The 18,098-nt window shown below is 33.9% G+C and overlaps 1 protein-coding gene across 2 annotated transcripts; it reads right to left on the bottom strand.

The window, feature by feature from the left end:
- Positions 1-342: 342 nt before the first annotated feature.
- ZRANB2 (zinc finger RANBP2-type containing 2) lies at positions 343-17,843 on the bottom strand. Of its 2 annotated transcripts, XM_021678154.2 has the most exons (11): positions 17,685-17,805; positions 15,148-15,200; positions 14,946-15,054; positions 13,795-13,877; positions 9,601-9,677; positions 9,188-9,322; positions 7,848-8,017; positions 6,040-6,126; positions 3,916-4,074; positions 2,764-2,837; positions 343-2,214 (listed from the first exon to the last, which is right to left on the bottom strand). In XM_021678154.2, exons 1-10 carry the CDS (start codon positions 17,738-17,740, stop codon positions 2,804-2,806), a joined length of 963 nt encoding a protein of 320 aa, XP_021533829.1. In that variant the 5' UTR covers positions 17,741-17,805; the 3' UTR covers positions 343-2,214; positions 2,764-2,803. The 2 variants fall into 2 exon arrangements, with proteins under 2 accessions (XP_021533829.1, XP_021533830.1); XM_021678155.2 differs by lacking the exon at positions 2,764-2,837 and having other exon boundaries at positions 17,685-17,843.
- Positions 17,844-18,098: the final 255 nt, after the last annotated feature.

An 18,098-nucleotide genomic window follows, 5' to 3' on the forward strand; every position in this document is an offset into this window, starting at 1 on the left:
TAAAAGGGACAGCTGTTCAGTGTTAAAAAGTCACAGTTTTAAAAGTTAATTCAAGAGGCACACTATGCAGTGCTATTTTACCACATGAAATAAAGTGTATGATGTTGTGGTGGGAAATATTCAACAAATCTGGATATTCTCCATTAAAAAGAAATTTTTAATTTCTCAAAAAAATTTTGAGTATCCAAAGTTATATAGTTGGATCATGACTGGTATGTTTTAAACCAAGCACTCCTATATAAACATAGGGTGATGTTATACAAAAGGTAAAGGAATATGAAGAATTTAAAATGCACAATCAAAAGTAACAGGACGGTAATTAGCTTAAAAATGAACACTAACTCGGAGCTTAAAAATTCTAATTTATTTCTCATAAATGCCACTTGATGCTTGACTCACAGCTTTATTTACATTTGTCTACAGCATCAGTTTCTCATGAAATGAACTAGTACAGCTTAGTTAAACCAAATGAAATCATAATCATCTGAATTGTCTGTAAACTATTAGCTAAATTTATAACCTTGCATTTGCTTAGTACAGCCAAAGTTTCAAATACAGAAAGCACAAGAATAAACCAATGGTAACATGTAGACTCTAGAAGATCATCTGGGCAATTTAGAAGGTGGACTTTCAAGAAGTCTGAGGCACAATTACAAGAGAGTAAAAGTTCTTGTGCAACCTACAGTAAACGTAGCAAAGAAAATTAAGACATAAAAAAACAAGGGGAAGTTCATTGTAAAAATATTATCAAAATACTTTTACATAAGGTATTTTGCTTTCATCTTTAGATAAGTTGAAGAGAAAAATCACTCATTTTAAAATAAAAAACAATTTTGTTTGGTCTACTGAACACCTTGAAACTTTTAAACTTTTAATTGCAGTAGACAGTAATTTAAAATTAAGGAAAAAAAAACCCAAAAAGTGGGTACTGATCCCCATGACAAAAAGTCCCCAGCACACTGTCGATTTCCCTTAATATACTTACCTTGCATTGTCACTGAAGATACTGCTAAGAGAAACCTTTGTTTTTAAGCCAGAGGACATAATGGAGCTCAAGTGACCAGATTTTAATTTTGAGAAATAAAACAAACTCTGAAAGTATTTTAAGCCATAAGTAATTTCAAGTGAATAGGAACAATAAGTATTTCTGCATGTCATGCAGAAATGAGCATTCATTTGTTACTCAAAAGAAAATTTTATGCAGTGTTTGAACATCTCAAGGCAAATAAATGTTCACTTAAATTCACAATATCTGTTGGTCTTTCAACCAGAGAAATATACTTCTGAAGCTTTCTTCAATTTGTTCCTCATTAACTATGATTTAACTTTGTCTGCACTACCATATGTGATAAACTGGATTAAATTTTAAATGGTATCACATAAAACTTTTTAAAATATTAAGATAAACATCTTGAAATAGATGTTTTTCTCATCAATAATACCAGTAAAGAGAGGAACTGGTTTTACACTTTTGCTCAAAATCATGTGTCAGGCAAGGAGAAATGAGTAACACCTCTTTCCTTCTGCAATTCACAAGATTTTTCTTCATTAAATGTGGTGGTACAAAAAGCAAAACTGAGTAAGAGAGAGAGAGACAAAGATTCTAAGGCACCCTCAGCATAGGGAATTTCAAAATAAAAGTTTCCAGTTGGCTTTTTCAACTAGTTTTACCTTTTCTGATAAGAATTATTTTGACATAGATTAACATAAACAGGTGGACTCCTTTTCCCAGAATAACATAAACAGATTGTATCCAACTACTTTACCACAGTCTTGCCTCCATGCCCAAAGTTCAGGCAAGCCTAGGTTATCCTGTCTTCAGTCAATAGACAGTTCATATTCGGAAATGAAAAAAAACAAGAGTTCAAATTAGGAAACAAAGTACTTTGTCATAGCTGAAATGGTTTTAAGTGAAGCAAATGGTTGTAAATAATGAATGATAGAGCATATATTTTGGGACATTATGGCTTAAAATACTATTTACTTTTAATTTCACAAATAAACACAGCTGTATTGTTCTGAAAAGCAATGAAAGGCATGCACCTCTACTAGCAGATTTAGCACTTCTGACCAAGTAAGACACCAACTTCTTAAAAAATATGCTTCATGCACTGTACTGATTTTTTTTTTAAGATGTAAATTTTAATACATTATTTCTTTTTTGAACTTGAACGGGAACCAGAATGGGATGATCCAGAAGATGACCTGTGGTGCCTGTAAGACATAAGGAGAAAGGAGATAATCTAGTAAGCCAGAGTTGGTTATCCAGCATTCATTCATAAGACTGTGAGAACATAAAAAAATAAAACCTCATTATGTTGGCAAAAATAATTAAAATATAAGATACAAATGTATACACATAATAACTAACTAGTGTTTAGATGTTGGATGTGAGCCCAGTAATAGCATAACCATAATTTAAAATTCTCTATAATTTACAAGTATCTTCTCTTTTCAATATATAGCCACCTCTCAATTATTTAAGGCAATGAAGGAAAGCCTTGCAAAAATGTGTAAAATTACAGATAATATACAACAAAGGCATATAAACTTGGTAATGGAAGTGTGACTTAATCAATCCCTGTGATACACTGTAGTGTGGTAAGTCTATATGTAAAACAAATACAGCAAGGCTTCTGATTGTGTATGAAAATATATATTCATAAATAATTACGTTTGGAAATCTAGGTCACACAAGATGATTGTACAATTAGTTATAGGGTTATATTCATGCAGCTAATATGAATAAGTCAATATATCAACCTGGGTAAAGTAGTGGTGTTCCGAGGGGTTGGCCCTGGGCTCAGGGTTGTTTAGTGTTTTCACCAATCACCTGGCTTATGGAATAGAGAACATGTTCATTAAGTTTAGATGACAACAAACTAGGGGGATTATATGTGGCTAAGATAAAAATTTGCAGAGTGGTAAGAAAGCAACAGAATGAATTTCATTCAAGTACGGAGTAATTTTCTTACAAAGGAGCAAATGCACAAAAACAACACTAGTAGTGTGTAAGCTTAATATCTAAACTTTAAAATGTGAAGCAAATTAATCATTCTGTACAAGAAGGAATCATGAGGTAATCCTACCACTGAACCCAGCAATAATTAGATTCTACTTAATTCTTACTTTCACAAGCTGAAAGGATATGGAAAATTTGCAAAGACCACAAAGGAAATCATTAAAATGCCTATATAATTTGACATTGAGAATGTAGAGAAAGTTAATGAAACTGAGTAATTAGCCTGTTGCAGAAAAGGTTGACGGATGACACCTGCACTCTCCAAATTTTAAAAATGTCAATACAAGTAAAGTGATCTAGTAAAGTTCTCTTAAAAAAAAAAAAAAAAAAGATTTGGACTGCAAGATGAAAAATGTATTAGCTACAAGAACAATTTCCTTATATCCTTATAGATGAAGGGCATAAAACAATAATTTGCTGTGGAAATGCATTTATACATATTTAAATGAGAAAAGATTTCCAATGATCTAAGATAGTTAATTTTTTTTACTAGAGGCCCCAGAATTGATTTCTAATATTTAATGTAAAATCAATAACATAAATCAATACATTTAAAAATCAACTTCTAAATTATTTCTACATACAGCCTCTGAATTACAATCTTAAAAAACAGAAATAACCGAGAGTTGGCTATAATAATCATATATGAAAATAAAAATTTAAACAATAAAATGACCAGATAGTGGAAGAGTGGTTTGATCTACAACTTTTCTAAGCAACCTGATCAAAGCACACAGGATAAACAAAGTAATTAATGGTTTTGAAATTCAAAGTTGAAAAGTGTAATTTAAAATTGGAACAAGGAGATAATGAAAATCTAATCCTTGACTAGGAAGTTTAATCTATTAAACACACTTAAGAACACCCATTCTTATTTCTACAGAAACCCAAACCTTTCGGGTGACCGTGATCTTGTTCGTCTTTTTTTGCGATCACCAGATGAAGAAGATCTAGAACGACTTCTCTTTCTGTTCCTCTCAGGAGATGATGATGAACTTGAATAAGATCTTTTTCGTGGGGAAGAAGAGCCCCTGTGGGACCTGGAGCTGGATCTTCATTGATTGAGAAACAAATCAAACATTTCATTAAAAGAAGAAATGAGGCAGATCATTTAGTTAACAGATAGCTCCAAAAATAAACAGGATATACAACTGAAAATTTTATAAGAAGGAATACTTACTGCATACTCAACAGAAGACTTCTGGTTCAACCATGAAAACAATTCTATTTAAGTACAATTACTTTAATTTCATCTCTTTAACATTCTAAGTATTCATTACTTATAATTAAAAACCAGCTTAATAAAGAAGAATTTTTTTTTTTAACTTAAGGCTTTCATTTTAAAGTATACATAAATAACAAAACCAAAAGGTAACTGCATTTGCATGACTTTACGTCTAGAAAACATCTTCCCATTTGGGAAACAAACTTGTATGTTATATACAACTTCCTGAGGCAAATAAACATAACAATTCCTTGAGGAATTAAGCAACTTATTAGTTAAGTTGCTACACAAAGGGCAGGGATAGGGGACAGCAATGAGAAAGAACTATTAAACTGCCAAATAATCAAAGAAAAATAAAATGAGTAACTTTAAAACTTTGATTTACATTAACAATCTTTATTTTTATGAAGGACTACTATTCATGAAGTATGAAGTGTTGACATTCACATGTTTCAGGTAGAAGTAAATGTGCAAATGTTTAAATGCAAATTTTTTCTTCATTTACATATTTTGGTTGAAGGAATTTAGCTCAAACTTCCCAAAAAATTCACCTTTGGGCTTAAAATAAAATCAGAAAGCCCAAAAGGAGAATTCTTTGGAAAGTTATAAGCAATGAAAAAAATGTTTGGGAAGAATATGAAGGCTGTTCTGTAAATCTGAATTCTAGTACTTCCCAAAGGGAACTAGGATTTAAGGATCTTCACCTAAGCAGCACTTAAATAAAAGTACTAAAACATTAATAATAAATAACAACAATAAACTCACTTGCTCTCCATTTTGTATTGGCTTAATACAAGCTTGCGTATCATTCTTTCTTCCTTTAATGTTAAACTGCAATTGCCCTCTAATGCTACAGATTTGGCTCTACCAAGCAATTATTTTTACCAAAAAACTATCATTAAATTTCAGTGTGAATTTCCACACAAGTGGAATTTTAGTCATTTTCTATTCTTGTTAGATGCTTTAAATAAATGATCAATAAATCAACTTAAGGGGCAGCGTATTTTGACCAAATTTAGGAAAAAAATTTCAAGAAAGTAAACACTAATGTTTCATTTGCTTCTTCACAAACCGTTTCCCTCTACAGGTTGGACCAAATGCAACCTGAAGTTAACAGTAATGCTTACTTAAGACCACATCCTACCTAGACTAACCAACCATATGCATTTTTTTTTTTAACCAACCATACTTCTTGATTTAATTTGTAAAATTTAAGAGGAGTGCTTGTTCTATATATAATATTTATGCATAACAGTTTATAATTCTATAATATTTTGTACAATATTACCAAAAAATAGAAACGTTCCAGAAACTTTATTTGATATAAATGACAAAACAGTTTCTGTAAATACGGAAACAATTGCCCTTCAAAACAAAATCTGTTTTGAGGCAAGGTTAATTTTCTGCCTTTTAACACAGTAAACTTTTTCTTTGCATATCTCTGATTTTATTTGAACTATTATTGCAAACATGATTTTAATGTACTAGAGATCTGGTGTTAAGACTTGGCTCCATCTTCCTATTTCATCATATTTTAGCTAGCACAAAAATAACAAACCTTGCACTATGCAAAATAGCAGCCTTAATTCAATCATGGGAATGTCTTGGCACACTGCTGGCAATGGAAACATCTCATGGTGAGAAAATTAAGCTGAGGCAAGTGCATTAGTTTTCTAATGCTAAAATAAAATTGACAAGTAGAAGCAAAATAAGAGGAAAAAAGCAGCAACGCCTTCTGCAGCCTTTAAATATTTTTTCTCTCTGCTTTACAGAGAGATGCTACCTCATTCACCTTGATTTCGACCCACGAGATCTCGAACGTTCTCTGGAACTGGAACGAGACCTTGACTGCGAACTGGAAGAACTTCTTGAACGGGACCTGGAACAACATGGAAGGATTTTTTTTTCCAGGACCACTTAAATGAACTTTGTGAAATGAACACTGAAAGAAAAATATATATTAGAGTTCATTTTCATATAAAAAGGCAACTATTTGAGATATATATTTTCAAAACACAGTATTTTAAGGTAACTAAACATTTTAAATATTTATGCCCAAACTTAATTAAAAAAATCAACTATCACTTTCCAAGTTTGACTAAATAACTCCAAAAATCAAACTGTACAAATAAAAACACGAAGCATTATCTCACTTCATTAATAGTGAATAATTTCTGTTCACAATTTTTAAAGCAACCCAGGACTTATACATCCAGGAATACTAAATGTTGCTGTTTATAATTTAACTTCTCTGATAGATCTCTATCAATTTCCCTAATAAAATTCCTTCTGTTTCCTTAGTCTCTAGCTAGTATGACACTTTAAGTATGACATGTGTATGTTTGTTTAATTGCTATGTTTTTCTGTCTACTCAAAGGTTAGAAAATTAAAGAGAAAATACATTAACAATCCTGTCATTGCCTTAGGTAATTATATTATTGAAAAATGATACAAGGGGAGACAGATATGGCCCACTTAAATTTTAAAAATCACAAATGAAATAAAATTCACGGGGCGCCTGGGTGGCTCAGTCGTTAAGCGTCTGCCTTCAGCTCAGTTCATGGTCCCAGGGTCCTGGGATAGAGCCCCACATTGGGCTCCCTGCTCCGCAGGAAGCCTGCTTCTCCCTCTCCCACTCCCCCTGCTTGTATTCCCTCTCTCGCTGTGTCTCTCTGTCACATAAATAAAATCTTTAAAAAAAAAATAAATAAAATTTACTTATTAACCTTATACCATTAATTTATCCCTTAAAATACCTTGTAGAAAAAGATTACTATTACATTTACATCTTAAAATTACCATATTATCACTCCTATAAAGCTTTCAGGCTTTATAGTACTCAAACAAAAATTATCTAACTTTAGTTAAGTACTCAATTAGCTAATATTTTTATCCCTAAATACCATTAAAATTCATGGCCCATGGCTTCACTGCATCGTGAAAAGAATTCTTCAAGGGAACATTGTCTATATAAGGTACTGCTTTTGCTCACCTAAAATTTTCATTGTTGACTATGCAATCAGGTAAGATTTATTAAAATTTTACATTACTAGCAAAATAATATTCAAGTACAACACCAACTAAACCCTCTTTTTCCTGGACATCTCAACATCATGAGCATTAAGCCAATAGAACTAATATGTCTGAATTTGCTCCTTTACTCAAAATACCTCTATCAAAGTAAATCATTAAAACATTGTACATTAAGCAATGATTTAGTGTCTAGAAAATTTCTGTAGCCTTTAACATCATGAGTGAAAATATAAATCTTCACATTTTAAAGTTCCTAAATGTATACTACCTATTTACATAATTAAGTATCACTATATGTAATGGTTTAAATGAATTTTTAAGGTCTATTTTAATAAAAGGCATGGTGCTAAAAATGGCCCAAGGAAGTTTCACATTAAAACTTTGCATTTCTGAAGATACTAGACAGTAACTTCATGGCGCTAAGAAAAAATTTTGTAAATGTGGACTTGAATGAAATCTCTAAAATAAAAAGGAAAGCTTATTCAGTCAAGAAAAGCAAAATTTATAAATAAAGAAGTTAGATACTGACATTTTGACTGGTGTTACCCTTGACCTGTACCCGTTTACCTGGACCTAGACCTTGAACTTGAGGGGGAGGATGAGCGTGATGAAGATCGTGAATGTGAAGATCGAGACTTTGAGCGACTTCGTCTATTAGATTTCTTTTTATTACTATCTTCTTCTTCACTGGCATCAAGATTATATTTTGAGAGATCAGCATCATCTTCATCCTCATCCTAACAAAAATTCAATTATTTAGACATTTGTATATTAATGCTATCTACTAGGAATGATGAACAGTTCTGTGTACTGGACATCTCCATATGGATATAGAGTATCATCAACAGAAGTATGGTATCATCGACATCTCAGCAAATTCTCGATCTTAAAATCTGCCTACTATATTCCTCATCTCAGCTAAAGAGACTATCTCAGACATTATAGTGAAGTAAACCTAAAAGTCGTACCTATTTCTTCTTTTTCTGTCACAATGTATCACCAAATAAGCTGTAAAGAATTTTCATTTTTACCCTTTAAAAGTCCTTGAATCCCTCTTCTTTAGTCTAAGTTCACAACTTTGCTCTTTTCTCCAGTATATTACCGTATAACCTCTCATCTAGTCTCCCTAACTCTAGTAATCCATTCTGCCTCCCTAATATCTTAATATATTGACAGTCACCACTCTGAAACAGATCAGATTTGTTTGATCTCATTTGTTAAGAAACAAGCTTTAAAAATTGCTCCACACTGATTTGTTTAGTTGCATTTGAGGACTTCTTATGATTAGACCTCAAGTGTATCCTTAATCTGGATGTATACATCAGGCCATAAAACTTTATACTCTGGACTTAGAATGAACACCACCTGACCTGATGGTGGTGTTCGTCCCTCTCACCACATTCTCCCCTCTGCTCTAACATTTATGCGTGATTTTTTGATATTGCTTTTTTCTTTCCTATTTAAATGACTTTTATTTGCTGTTCTCTGCCTGAAAGTGCTGACCACAGCTCTTATGGCCAGCACCTAATATCATTCTATTATTCAAGGTCTCAGCTCAAATTTCACCTCCTCAGAAATCTCTCCATCCACTGAAACCAAAGTAGCTCTTCTCATGATCTGTTATCACATTTATCTTTATAATACCATTGCTATCTAAATTATCTTGTTCATTTATGTCTTTCCCCTTGAGAACTGAAGTTCCATTAAAAGAAGGATGGCTCTGTCTCCATTATTATTGTATCTCCAGAGCCAGAAGAGTGCTTGGCAGAGTGAAGCTCGAAACCTTTCTGAGAACAAATGAATACATAAAACGTATTTTCACTATTGGACAAAGACCATTGAAAAGATTCATGTTATATCATAGCTCAATTAAGGCTAAGGGGAAATAAGACAAGGAAATCATTTACCTCATCTAATTTATATTTAGAAAGATCTTCATCCTCATCCTCTTCTTCTCCCTCAGATTCTTTATCTTCAACTTCCTTTAAAATAGATGCAGGACCAACTGCCTTCCCTCTGTATTTTTTCTTTTTACGTCCAAACTAGAGAAAAAGTTTCATATTTCTGTTAGCTGAAAATGTTTTAAAATTACTACTTTTTCTAAGAAATTACTTTTATATACTTAAGTCAATAAATCTTTTCAAGTTAATTGTAACAATTATATATTTAAGTAAGTTAGGACTTCTTAAAAAATGGTAAGCTGCCTTAAAGGATACAAAGTATACTTATAAAAACATACATTTATTATGCCTTTGCATCTAAGGTATTTTTTACATGTTTTCTAATTTGTGTTCAACCTGCACACTAATGTATAGCTTACCTCATCATATTCACCATCAGATTCTTCTCTTTCTATATATTCAACATTTTCTCTTTCATTAAAACCACCACCATAGCCTAAAATGGGAGGGGGCATAAACTGTTACCCTATGACAATTCATTAAAATAACAAAAACATGTCAAAATCACCTCCAAGCAACAGAAAAAGAAAAATCTCATAAATGACATTTGCCTAGCTAGTAAATTACTAGTTCTAAAAAAGCATATTAAAAAGTATCACTACAGAGAACAGTGTCAAAGTTACATACTTCGGCTGAAAAAGCCCTGCTGCTACATTTCTAGCTCTTCTCAATTTCAAAATGTCCTGTATGACTTAGACTATGCATGCAATACATGGGTGAAAAACATCTCCTCAAATCTATGCTATAACCAAGTTTTGAAACAACTTTCTTCTGTACTTTATCATAATTCTTCTGAGAGGAGTGGGCTCGGTAAGAACTGAGAATCAAATTTCACTGATTACCAGTTGCAGATAGACTGTTATCTTTTGATATGCTGAAATTTTGCTGGAATAAAATGTAGCTGGTGTTCGGAATATTCCTAATCATATAAATACAAGAACATAATAAAGGACACCTAAACTGGTTTTATTACAACTATTTTTAATATATTGTTCAAAGTAGACAGTAAACTCTTAAACTGAAAACAGTCTATTAAAAAGTAGTCAAGATCAGCAAACCACTATTCTTTGATGTCACAACTAACATCTGTAATTGGATTGACCGTTTTTTGACACAGGCTTAAGAGAAACTGGAGTTAGTTTTAGAGAAAGAGTGAGATTTTCAATAAATCTCCCACTGAAAAAATAATAGACATTATGTCAGCAAGAGCAACATTATCTAACTACGACTGCACATACTGCAGAGCAGTACCAGCACATAAAGGCAGTGATTCCAAGATGTAAGGACGTCATGAACGAGCAAAACACTAAATAAACTTATGAACAAAAAAGTATTTTTAAAGAACTTAGGATATGTGGCTTTAAAATTACCAATCATGGGCATTTAAAAAATGATCAATTACCCTATCATCATTTTATAAGAGACACAAATAGTAGAAGGGATAGAACTATCCCAACAAAATAATGTAATAAATTTAACTTTCTTAAAAAAAAAAATCACATTCATCTTATCTTCATTAGAGTTTGTACCAGTGAAAACTGCAATGTGTAGGTGCTTATCCCTCAAAGTTGCATGTGATCCCTTTCTTCCTCCTCCTACCTTATTTCAGAGACAATATGGATTTCAACTGTGTTATACACGAATTTCCTTTTGCTTCTGTACATGACATACAAATGAGTGGATTAAATACCAGGAACAACTTTTCCTTACTAAAATCTTGGCTCTAGCTTTTCAGAAATTAAATATAAAAAGAGAAAATCAAGTACAAACGAGTATATGATGAACCTCAAAGAAACAGCTCATATTCAATGCTAATTTTAGATTACGAATACCGTGGAAAGTTATAATTCAATGTAGTTTGTTACCTCTAGATATGTTTAATATTATATCAGTATGTCCTGGGATTAAGGTATGAGTAATGCAATAAACAACAAATTTTAAAAGATGACTAATAGTAAAGAGCTAAGCTTCAAACTACATAAAAGTAGGAGAAAAACAAAAAAAAACTTCACAGGATCTAGACGGAAAATGTCATTTTAAGAGATGATTAATAATAAAGAACTAAACTCTAAAAACTTAAAAGGAAAAAAAAAACTAAAACAAAAACAAACCAGAAAAATCCACAGGATTTAGATGGGAATTAATTCACATACAGGGGGGGAAAAAAAAGGACAGTGAACAAATATAATGCAATAGCATGACTACCTTCAGGTCAGCAGTACAGAAAAATGCCTGATAAACTAGACTGTTTATATGTGAAAACGTGTAAAAATATTAAAACAATCCTATTTAAATTCAATAGTTGGGCTTTTAGAGAGTTCTTTGTTCACATTTAAGTAATTTGCAGCTGAAAAATGGCATGGCAAATAAATTACGATTTAGAAAGTGAACTGTAATTCACAAGTAATTTTGCATAGGTATGTAAATAAAATTATTTTTTTCAAAAAAGATTTTATTTATTTGAGAATGAGAGAAAGAGAGAACACAAGCAGGGGGAGGGCAGAGGGAGAGGCAGACTCCCTACTGAGCAGGGAGCCTGATGTGGGACTTAAACCCAGGACCCCAGGACCACGACCCGAGCCAAAAGCAGCCGCTTAACTGACAGAGCCACCCAGGCGCCCTGTCAATTTACTTTAAAATGAGTATCATAGCAAACACAAAGCTATTCTAGTGTTCTCATATAGGCTACAGAAAAAGAACTTAATTTTTGACAAGAACATTACTGTAGTATTTTATTTGAAGGGATAATGCAGAAGTCAGCAATCTTTCAGTAGTACATCAAGTTTTCTTTTACGCACAGACTATCCCACGCTTAGGAAATGTTCCCCAGAACCTCGGACTTCCTTATTAAAAATAGTAAAGAGACACTGGAGAGCAATGCTCTAGGTTATTTCACACCTTCAACTGTGACAAGACAACTAGTTATTGCCAGAGAAGTGGGAAAGGGTCAAGACACCAGAATCACAGAAAAAAATACTGAGTAAAGGAAAAGTGAGAAGACCATAGTCATGAATGAAGTTTTTACTTTGGAAAACAAAATAAAACAAAACATCTCTGGCTGCCAATGGGGCAGGGAGGCAGAATATGCAGACACCAGCTAAGGGGCTAGTTCTCTAAGACAAGATATAGTGGTATTCCTGTCTAGGGGAGTGGTGGAAAAGAATTTTTGAGGGAATAGAGAAGAAATGAAGGAGTTACTAAGCACATCTAGATTTCTGGCTTACGCAACAAGCATATGGTGGGTAGTCCTAATCATGAGAAAGAGATCACTAGAAGAGGGCCAGGTCCTGGGGGAAAATCATGAGTTCAGTTTGGATATAATAAGTTTGACATTTACATGATAATGCTGAATAGGCAGCTGAATATATGGCTCAAAGAAGTCTCAACTGGAGACATACATCTGAGTATTATGGTGTGCCAAAGATTACTTAAACTTAGGACTTAGAAAAAAATGCCCAGAAAATAAAGAGCAAAGAAAGCTTAGAGACTGGACCCTGAAGATACTCAACAAACATTCTGTGGCCAGGCAGAAGACGATGAATCTAAAAAGGACGCAAATAAACTACCACAGGTGTGGGGAGAAAAAAGATAAAAAAAAAAAACCCAAAAACATTCTTTAGAAGGTGAAGAAAGGAAAAAAAAGGGAGACCCTTATTAGAAGGCCCCAATCTACCCAATTAATATAAAGGCTAAGAATGAGAAGAGTGGGGTAAGATTTGAGGATTGAAAAAGAAAAATATCTAGGACATTGGACTATAATCTCACATGAGAGAATATTAAACATACAAAAAACAAAACATAAAAACACCAAAAAACGGGGGGAATAAAAAACAATTTCTGTTGCAGCCTTGAAGGGCTAGGTCCAGATGATTCTGGAAGGGCTAATGGGTCTCATATCCCCAGAAACCACACAGTGGAAGTGATCTGAAGTTCTCAAGGAAAAGAAAACAGGGAAGTAGTTTAGTAAGTCTCATGATAACTATATATAGAAGGAAAACTTTGATTATATGATGTATGAGTCACTACACGACAAAATGAGATTTGATAATGTGGTTGAGCTAATTGCTGATAACTGAAAAACTATATTCGATTAGGTAAATATTTTCATCTCACCACAGAGAACACACAAAGCCAATGGTAACCTATTACTTAGGCCAATTGTTACCAAACACCATCCTAATCACCTACAGATTTTTGGGACACACACCCAATGAGCATTCATAGGTCTGTTTTGAAAAAAAGTTTCTCACATGACACCAAGACACAGCCAAATTTGAGAATTACTGCCTAATCGTTAGACAATTATCTTAAAAGGTGCCTCTCTGCCCTTCCTAATGTCACTATTTGTGACTCTCTAACACTGTACTCCGTAAACTGTGATATTATTAAACAAAAGATGACCTGTTTTTGGGTATGAGAAAAATATCAAGATAAAAACCTAAGGGCATAACAGAATCCTCAACTACTATGCTCTTATAAGAGAAGGTGATAGAATTATTAATTAATTTTTCTTTCTTTTAAAATCATTTAGTTAGAATGTGATTGTATTTTACCTGTTCTTTCTTCTAACTTAGCATACTTTGGAGTATTACACATGTTACACTCTGATCTTCTGGCCCAATTCACATTACTGCATCTTTAGAAGAGAAAAACACCAGATTAGTAGTCTATAATGCAATATAAGAAAAAAAGTAAAATTTTAGACATTCTAGAATTTTAAAATAAAAACTAGGATGAAATCACTACCATAAAGAAATGTTTATTAAGAATACTGCAAACAAAGAATATGTACCAGTAGCACACATTTTCTGAAGAGAAAATAAGGATTCCGACAAAAGACTGAACTACTTAAGCAGAGAAGCAAAAGCTATACAGTCTGAAGAGTGCCTTTGTCATTTTTCCAAAACGAAGCAAATTATACCTAGAGAGATTTTGATGCCTTAGAGGGAAAATTCATTTTAAATTAAAGGTTTCACTAATTTTTCAGTCTCCAAATTCACCTCAAAGGACAGTAAAGTTATACCTTCCAAATAAAGTTAAATTTGTTTTTGAGGAGTAAGTGCAAGGATTGAATTTCACAGCATATCAAATCCAGTGATTTAATCTGTTGGAAAATTCTCCAATACAAATTTAGTATCTATAGGATCAGAAATTTATGAAAACCCTCTTCTGATTCAGTCCTTTTTCATATATATGATTCATCTGCACAACAGAAAAGATGGAAGTTGGAAAAAAATCTATACAGAACTTGAAAATCGAAAGTATTAAGGAAAAACTACCTAACAAGAGATAGTTATAGCAAACAACTTAAAATTCTAAAACTACTTTGTAAACAGGCAAAATGAATTTTGTAGTGTATTTCATATTAATGATAGAGGCTGAAAATTTTTGAGATTTTTCAATAGAAAGAAGTAGGTTTTGGTAGTTTTAAATAGCCCTTTTTTGGGGAATACAAGCTTACCTTGATCATTCATTTACTAGTATACATAACCCATCACAGTAAAAACTAATACTATCATTAAAAAATGAGAATTTAAAAATTCTTTATATTTTCTCTATCAGATATGGACTAAACAATCAACATATCGTTGATTTAAAAAGTTTCCTTGGTTTGTCAATGTGACTAGTAAGAACTGGAAATATTAACAAGTAGTGGCTAGACATATTATTATGGAAGAAAAACTGGATAATTTAAAACACATACGTTTTGCACTGCCAGTCATTAGCACTAAAAAGGCCTCGGCTCTTTTCTGCAAGTGTCTTCCCTATTTCAGTACCCCCAGCTTTCATCATCTTAGCCTCAGTCGTTTTCTCTGACAATAGAAGAAAATAATGCATTATGAATCTGGGGAAATTAAAAAAATGATCTGTACATAGTTGTAACAGAAACTTCTTTAAACGCTTACCCCGACCACATCTATTACAGCTGGTTCTTCTGGCAAAGTTTACATTTCCACATCTGAAAATAAAGAAAAGAAATACAGAGATGTTATTTAAATCTACAGAATTTTAGAAGTTCTTTATGCACAACTTTTAATGTGTCCTTACTATACACCTATATCCAGAACCTCTAACGCCATCTCAAATTACAAACAAACAAACAAAAACAAAAAACCAACCCCCACCTCATCCTCGCAATGTAGGTGGAAAAAATATAAGATTTAAAATCACAAGTCCAGGATAAAAAACTCCAATCTTTCACTAACTGGTTAGTCATTCAGGATCTCTGTGTTTCAGTGTTCTATTAGCACCTATCGATTATAACAAAATCCCCTTGGCAAAGGTGATGTAAGATAGGATTCCACTTCAACAATTACTGAGAGGCACTGAGAGTTAGAACAACTTCAAAAGAAATCCTAGTACAGAAAGTAAGAAGATATATACAAAAATGTGTTAAGTATTATAAAAAATACATAATCCTAAAGATGGGCCAAGGGGTAAAATAAAGATAAATCAGAGACGGTTTCATGGATCTTGACAAAATAGTCTTTTTATAAGCAGGAGATAACAATGTAAAGAAGATAGGTTATACTAACTAAAAACATAAATAGGTTCAATAATTACAAGGAAATGGAGTTTTCTGGGGGTATTTATCAAACCTCTGAAACCTAGTTGAAAGAAATAACCACAACCAATAAATTCAACATGGTGCAACACAGCACAATATCACTTTGTTTATATTCAGCAAACTTAATTAAAAACAAGAAAATTATCAGGTGCACTAACAATGATGGTCTTAAAAATGCATCTGTATATTGGTAAAAGCATGTTAAATGCTCTGAATGACATGCAAAGCTTAAATTTTAAAAAGTTGATTTCTTTTAGGTGTTACACTAGCATGAAATAAACATGTGAATTATGGAATGGGTATAAAGTGAGCATTCCATATAATTTTTAGATCTTTTTTCCCCATAAAAAATATGCCTTATGACCCAAATAAGCATTGAAAATATATCAAATCTATCCTGAATATACACACTGTAGAAATAATACTCTATTCACATAATCGTAACGGAACTGAATGTACTCTCTTAGACCTACTTCAAATATCTGCATATGCTGTCATAATGACACCATCAAAAGCACATCATTCTACAAGTAACCAACACAAAAATCACAAGCTGTTTATCTTTTGAATTTTTTCAACAGTCTGTATCACTTAGAGCAATGCTATTCATAGCATATGAATTTGTTCTATTCGATACCGTCAGGCTGACCTGATCCTTCAGATCATCTCAATCTTTACCAAGCGAGCCATCCATTTATTATGAAATAAACGCAACAATATTTCATTTAAACTACTTAAAGTGTGGACAGAAGTCAAATGTTGGGGAAATATGGATTTAATGTCCTTTAAGGACAGTAAGTGATTTAACTTTTCTAAAACTACTACCGATAGCTATCAATTAAGAGTATTCACATTTGGTTATATTTTGTTGCTCTACACACTATCTATACTATCATGTATTCATTAAAAGGGAGCTATTCTATCCCAGTCTTTTAGTAAAGTTAAATAACCTACTTACATGGTCTGTAAGCAATAGAACTGGAATTAAACCCACTTTTGTTTTCTTCAAAGTTTCTCCTCTTTACTACATGAACTCTGTATTTGTGGCGAGCTTAAGAAGAAATCAAAGATTTTTATTTGAATGTGAGTTGTGCAATCCAATTTTTTGGACAATTACTTTCCATGCATTTCCAAATAGGTACATTTATTTGAGCACCCTTCCAAAGAATCTGGCAATTTAATAGAGCACACTGGCTTCAGCAAACAATGTCAAACAGCTCAGCCACGAAAACACGTGCTTCTCTGCTGCAGGAATCTCCAGGGCTGAGCAGCCAAAAACACAGGCCTCTCGGCTCTAACGAGGCGATATTGTGGGGAAATTAAAGATCAATAAAGAGAAAAAAAGTCAATTATTTCCTAAAACAAAGAAGGGGAGTGTTTGGGGGGGGGGGGGGGGGGTACAAACAGTAGGGAAGAAAGCTGAAAGTAAAAACTAAAAAACCAAGGCAAATTATGAGAAGCAAAAAGACGAGTTCAAGAAAGCAGCTTCCCGCGAACGAGAGTAAAGTTCTGCAGGAAAAAGTCACGTGGGGCATATCCAATAGCAAGCTGGCCTCGACTCTGGAGATTTCCTTATCGCTGAAACCTGGCCGGGGTGGGGTGTGGGGGCAAAAGGTAGGCCATCTCGCTTTCGAAAAAGAGGGGCTGCCTTGGGGAGACAATGTCGAGGAAACTTGGAGACATACTCAACACAAAGGCTCCCGAAAGAGCTCATCGAGAAGAGACCGGAGCCTCCTTCCCGCCTGGAAGCTGGCCGTTCGCCGCCTCAACCCGGCTTGAGGTACCGGAGACCGAAGGAACGGAAAACGCCGAGCGAACCTGGGAAAGCTTCTACCGATAAACCCTGCCCCAATTCGGGACCCTTCATGAACTCACTTTTTGTCAGGGCAAATCCAGTCACCGTCACTGACTCGGAAATTCTTGGTCGACATCTTGGACGCCGCCACCACAGCTACCCGCAGCTACGTCTTCGCAGGAGGAAGCGGGCTGGGGACTTTCGGCACTCCGGGGCTGTCCCCACGACGCCTGACTCCGACGCACGACCGCACCAGGGCTTGATAATGAGGACGCTCGGCCGGGATTGAGTGTGAACGTTATAGTCCAGAGTAAGATGCCTGTGCGATTGTTTCCTGGCCGAGAGAGTTATGGTGCAGATGTATTCTCTGGAGCTAAAGTAACAGGCGCCGCAGGGTCAGCCCAGGCTGGAGGCCTTCGTGGCACTGGAAGCCTCGGAGAGCCCCCTACAGGCGGGAGGACCCGAAAGGAAAATACTTCCGCTCATACGGGCGG

This window comes from Neomonachus schauinslandi, chromosome 4 (assembly GCF_002201575.2).
Source record: "Neomonachus schauinslandi chromosome 4, ASM220157v2, whole genome shotgun sequence".
NCBI classification, from domain to species: Eukaryota; Metazoa; Chordata; class Mammalia; order Carnivora; family Phocidae; genus Neomonachus; species Neomonachus schauinslandi.

Bases quoted from the DNA above. Each gene is read 5' to 3' on its own strand.
- ZRANB2 (XM_021678155.2), bottom strand. From the start codon at position 17,740: ATGTCGACCAAGAATTTCCGAGTCAGTGACGGTGACTGGATTTGCCCT. The intron at 15,201-17,684 runs GTGAGTTCATGA...CTTTATTTTCAG, and splicing joins TGGATTTGCCCTGACAAAAA to ATGTGGAAATGTAAACTTTG. The intron at 2,215-3,915 runs GTTTGGGTTTCT...TATGTCTTACAG, and splicing joins AGATCACGGTCACCCGAAAG to GCACCACAGGTCATCTTCTG.